The sequence below is a fragment of the Cupressus sempervirens genome, chromosome 4, assembly GCF_028749045.1.
Source record: "Cupressus sempervirens isolate cs-2001-9-10 chromosome 4, ASM2874904v1, whole genome shotgun sequence".
Classification (NCBI taxonomy): Eukaryota; Viridiplantae; Streptophyta; class Pinopsida; order Cupressales; family Cupressaceae; genus Cupressus; species Cupressus sempervirens.
In genome coordinates this window covers 614,369,423-614,374,147 of record NC_143121.1, presented here as the reverse complement: position 1 = coordinate 614,374,147, position 4,725 = coordinate 614,369,423, and the positions used below count along the sequence as shown (strand labels likewise).

Sequence of the window (4,725 nt, the reverse complement as noted above, 5' to 3'; positions counted from 1 at the left end):
TGAAAGTAACGGTATCTGGGTAAAGCCCACTTCCACACATCTCCTCTAGAAGTTTAAGAGCCTCTTCCATTCTTCCTTGCTTGCAAAACCCATTAATTAACACATTGAAAGTTACAATATCTGGGTAGGGCCCATTTTCATGCATCCCCTTCAGAAGTTTAACGGCCTCCATTAATTAACGCATTGAAAGTTACAATATCTGGGTAGGGCCCATTTTCACGCATCCCCTTCAGAAGTTTACGGCCTCGTCCATTCTTCCCTGCTTGCAAAACCCATTGATTAGTGTAGAGAGAGTCACAATATTTGGATAATGCCCACATCCATGCATCTCCTGTAGAAGTTTAACAACCTCATCAATTCTTCCCTGCTTCTCGAGCCCATCAATTAGCGTATTGAAAGTCACAGTATCTGGGTAAGACCCACATGCACGCATTTCCTCCAAAAATTTAAAAGCCTCCTCAATTCTTCCTTGCTTGCAAAATCCACTTATCAGTGTATTGAAAGTCACAGTATCTGGGTAGAGCCTGCTTCCACGCGTCTCCTCTAGAAGCTGGTTCGCCTCCTCAATTTTTCCCTGCTTCCCGAGCCCATGAATTAGTGTATTGGGAGTCACAGTATTTGGGTAAGATCCACATCTACGCATTTCCTCCAAATACTTAAAAGCTTCCTCAATTCTTCCTTGTTTGCAAAATCCACTTATCAGTGTATTGAAAGTCACAGTATTTGGGTTCTTCCTTGTTTGCAAAATCCACTTATCAGTGTATTGAAAGTCACAGTATTTGGGTACAGCCCGCTTCCACGCATCTCCTCTAGAAGCTTGGTAGCCTCCTTTATTCTTCCCTGCTTGCAGAACCCATTCATTAGTGTAGTGAAAGTCACAATATCTGGATAATGTCCGCTTCCACTCATCTCCTCTAGAAGCTTGGTAGCCTCCTTAACTCTTCCCTGCTTGCAGGACCCATCGATTAGTGTACTGAAAGTCACATTATCTGGATAATGCCCGCTTCCACGCATTTCCTCCAAATACTTAAAAGCCTCCTCAATTCTTCCTTGCTTGCAAAATCCACTTATCAGTGCATTGAAAGTCACAGTATTTGGATAGAGTCCGTTTCCACGCATCTCCTCTAGAAGCTTGGTAGCCTCTTCAATTCTTCCCTGTTTACAGAACCCATTGACCACTACAGTGGAAGTCCGAGTATCAGGAGTGCACCCATTTGAATCCATTTCCTTCAATAAGTCCACAGCCTCTTCCATCTTACTATTTCGTATAAACCCAGACATAAGAGTACGATATGTTACTTTGTCGGGGACCAAAGCGAAGTGGGACGACATATGTTTCAACAAAAACAATGCAGAGGTCATTTCGCCTGCTTTACATCGAGCCTTGATCAACGTGGTCAAGATCTTAACATCTGGTTGGATCCCAGCTGACCTCATTTGTGAAAAGAGTGATTCCACCATCGTAAACTTGTTTTCATCAATAAGAAAATTCAGCAAAATGTTATAGATATTGACTGTGGGAGGGAGTCGTGCTACCTGCATTTCGTCGAGGACTCCAAGGGCCTGGTCAACCATGTGCGCTTTGGCGTAGCTCATAGCGATGCTGCAGAAGGCTTTCTCTGTTGGCTCGCTCATTAACCTCAAAACATCTCGCATCTGCTCCAAATGCCCTGCACTGCCCAGGCGATGAATAAGTAATTCACAGACTGAAGGATTGGGAGTGCACCCCTTTTTAATTATAGACCCTTGAAGGATTGCGAAGTCCTTCAAGACGTCCTTTTCCTTTTTCAGAGAGCGGAACCGCTTGACTGAGGTTTAGTTTTTGGGAAGCCGGTGAACCGCACCGCTGTTTGCATCTAGTGACGGGGATGATTGGGGTCTAAATTCACATCTGCAGAAAGATAGGGAAATTTGCAAGGGCTTCAAATGGAAATTTGCAGATGGATGTGGAACAGTGGAGGAATAAGCAAATGGCAGGGCGGCAGAAGCCATTGCGCTTCCTTCAACAGACTACTCACAAGTTTATGTAAGATTTGGTGCTCCGATTTTCTGCGACTGGTATAGTTCTGTAAGATTCGTTGCCCCGAGTAACTGTCGGCTGGGCTTTAAGGTATTGTTGAGATTTTTCTGCAGTGGTTCTATTAAAAAATTCTTTTGTTTCAACTTAAAAATTGTTGTTTTGAAATTAAACAAAGCTACTTTTGGAGTGAACATTAGTTTTAAGATTTAAAATTAATAGTGATATTATTGTAAAAAATAATAATTTTGTAACATGTTATTTTATAATTGTAAGAATTTGGCTTAGGCCAGAATTCACTCAAGAACAAAAGAACTCAACAATAGCACACAGTAGACCAAAATAGGCAGAGTATGATCAGAATGATGATATTCATTCAATAATAGATACAACCAACCTATAAGAGTACACTAGGAGTGTCTGTCCACCACATATGGATTATCCTCCATTAAGCACGGGATTAAGTGCGATGATGTGAGGATAAGACTACAATGGTGTAGTACGAAAATCAGTGGAGTAGACAACATGTGCTAAATGAGGAGTGCGGAAAATTGTGTTGTCATCATGACAACTTAGTGAATGATGCATACTCCTGTGTTGTAGACACCATTAGCCTAATTAGAGTTGCGTAACTCAATGAGAGTTCACAAACTCCTAAGTGTCTCACCTAAAATAATAATAAAATAATGCATTAACCTAAGTAAAACTTAAGTAAGTGTAATAAGTAAATACTTATTTACACCAACACCCCCCCTTAAGTGCAAGTTAGGGGAATGCCCTTAAGCTTACACAATCTAGGATGAAATGCAAGATGGGTCCCGGCTACTAGGCCATGTTAGGTACCCATGTACATAATGATATGCAATCTCCCATAAAGCGAGGAAAGAGGGAAAACCTCATGGGAAAAACCCTCCCCCAAAAAGAGAGATAAAGAAGGATGCATGGATAGATGGAGTAATCAAGACCCCCCCATTATGACATACATCCAATATATACATAAGAGAATGATGAGAAGAGGTAGAGAGACAGAATGGGCTCCCCCCCCCCAAAGAAGAATGTCGAACAGTGAACGCTCCAATGAAGAAGTTGATCCAAGATTGTAGAATGGTGTTCCTCCCCATAGGAAGAAACAAAGCCAAAGGTACAAAGGAGATGCTTCCGTTGTGTGTGGAAAGAACCCCATGGATAAGTGATGTCTCTGAAACCTGCTCAACTAGCTGAAGAACCTGTCCCAAAGAACTGTTTGTCCCTACAACTGATGAAGAACCTTGCTGCAACTGCTGATCATAAGTATCCACATTCACTTCAACCTGTGAGGATTGATCATGTAGAGAATGAACAAGAGAGTCTGAGACCCTCGTGACAATTGAAGAAGGTAATTTTGCATCAAGAAGAAGAGGCAGATCATGAATATTGTCCCCCAAATATGTCACTGAACCTGTATCTGGAAGACTGAATGTACCCTGCTGTTCTGGACCTATCACTGTGGCGATGTATGCATGCGGACTGAACTGATGAAGTGACCTCTCACTATATCTATCGACAGAACTCCACATGTCTAAAGCTGTTGAAGCACTATCGCTGGTGTCACTATCAGTATCCACACTGTATGATGTGCGAAGAGGAGTAGAGGACAAGCTGGGAGATGGTGCAGGAGCACCTAGGCTAACCTCTACTAGTTAGTCAATTTTGGCTTGTACTTGACTCTAGCCAAGTCAAGAAGTTAGTATAATTTGGTTGAGGACCTTAGAAGGTCTTGTTTTATGTTGGTTAGGTGAATTAGTCACTAGGACTAAGGTCACTAATTAACCTTTGTTTGTTGTTATTTCAATTTCCTAGTGTTAGGAGCTTAGCTTAAGTTGGAGTCTTAAATGTGTTCTAAATACATAATGGTTGTTGTAAAGATTCCATAAGGTCATAAATGGCTTTGGATCCATGAAAAATAGGTGGTTATGAGTCCTAGAATATAGGATTGAGGCACATGACAAAGTTGCCAAGTGTTGAGAAGAAGTTGTCTTCAATTTTGCAATTATTGCAAAAGAGTGCATGCCATTCAGGTATCTTTGGATTCCCTAAGTTATAGGATGGTTATGCTGCATCCAATAGGCCCTAAAATGAAGGAAATGACATCTAATGAGACCTAATACTCGAAAACAAAGTATGATGGAAGTATTGTAATAGTTTAGAAAAAGTTTAGAGAGCTCTGCAAGCATTTTTAACAGATTTTTACTAGTGTTTGTGTTGACAGTCATATTTAATGGACTGAATGACTAAATATAATTCTTGATTAGTGTTCTATAGGTTGTTTATGAACTTTTTCATTTGGATATCAGGTCATTTTGAGTTCATCTAAGTACTGATTTTGGGCGTTTTAGTTCAGGCAGTCTATTTTCAGCTTATTTTGAGTAGTTTAGAGAGTCATGACTCCTCCATGAAATCTAACCATGGATAATCATTCATGATAGATGGAAATGGAAGAGAAGTCATTTTTGTATATATTTTTAGGAGTTAGGAGTTGTGAAAGCATGAAGAACTATATATTATGCTAGGCCCTAGCCCTAGGCGAGTTTGTGCAACCCGGTTAGAGGTTTAGAGGTGAAAAGAGTGAAGAAACATTGTATTGTTGTACGTATCCGTACTGCTCCAGGAATTTTTCATGAAGATAAACATCATATCTATCCATTCTATGCATATAGGAGTCATACCAG

The 4,725-nt window shown here is 40.6% G+C and overlaps 1 protein-coding gene across 1 annotated transcript; it reads right to left on the bottom strand.

Annotated features, from left to right (window-relative positions):
• Positions 1-229: 229 nt before the first annotated feature.
• LOC149562735 (uncharacterized) lies at positions 230-1,992 on the bottom strand. Its single transcript, XM_089828018.1, has 3 exons — positions 1,890-1,992; positions 719-1,808; positions 230-635 (listed from the first exon to the last, which is right to left on the bottom strand). The coding sequence occupies exons 1-3, from the start codon at positions 1,990-1,992 to the stop codon at positions 230-232; spliced, it is 1,599 nt and encodes a 532-aa protein (XP_089684144.1).
• Positions 1,993-4,725: the final 2,733 nt, after the last annotated feature.

Excerpts from the sequence above, each read along its gene's own strand:
- LOC149562735 (XM_089828018.1), bottom strand. The coding sequence starts at position 1,992 with ATGGCTTCTGCCGCCCTGCCATTTGCTTATTCCTCCACTGTTCCACAT. Across the intron at positions 1,809-1,889 it reads TTCCCTATCTTTCTGCAGAT|TCAAGCGGTTCCGCTCTCTG; the intron begins GTGAATTTAGAC and ends ACTAAACCTCAG. Across the intron at positions 636-718 it reads CAAGGAAGAACCCAAATACT|ATGTGGATCTTACCCAAATA; the intron begins GTGACTTTCAAT and ends GGAAATGCGTAG.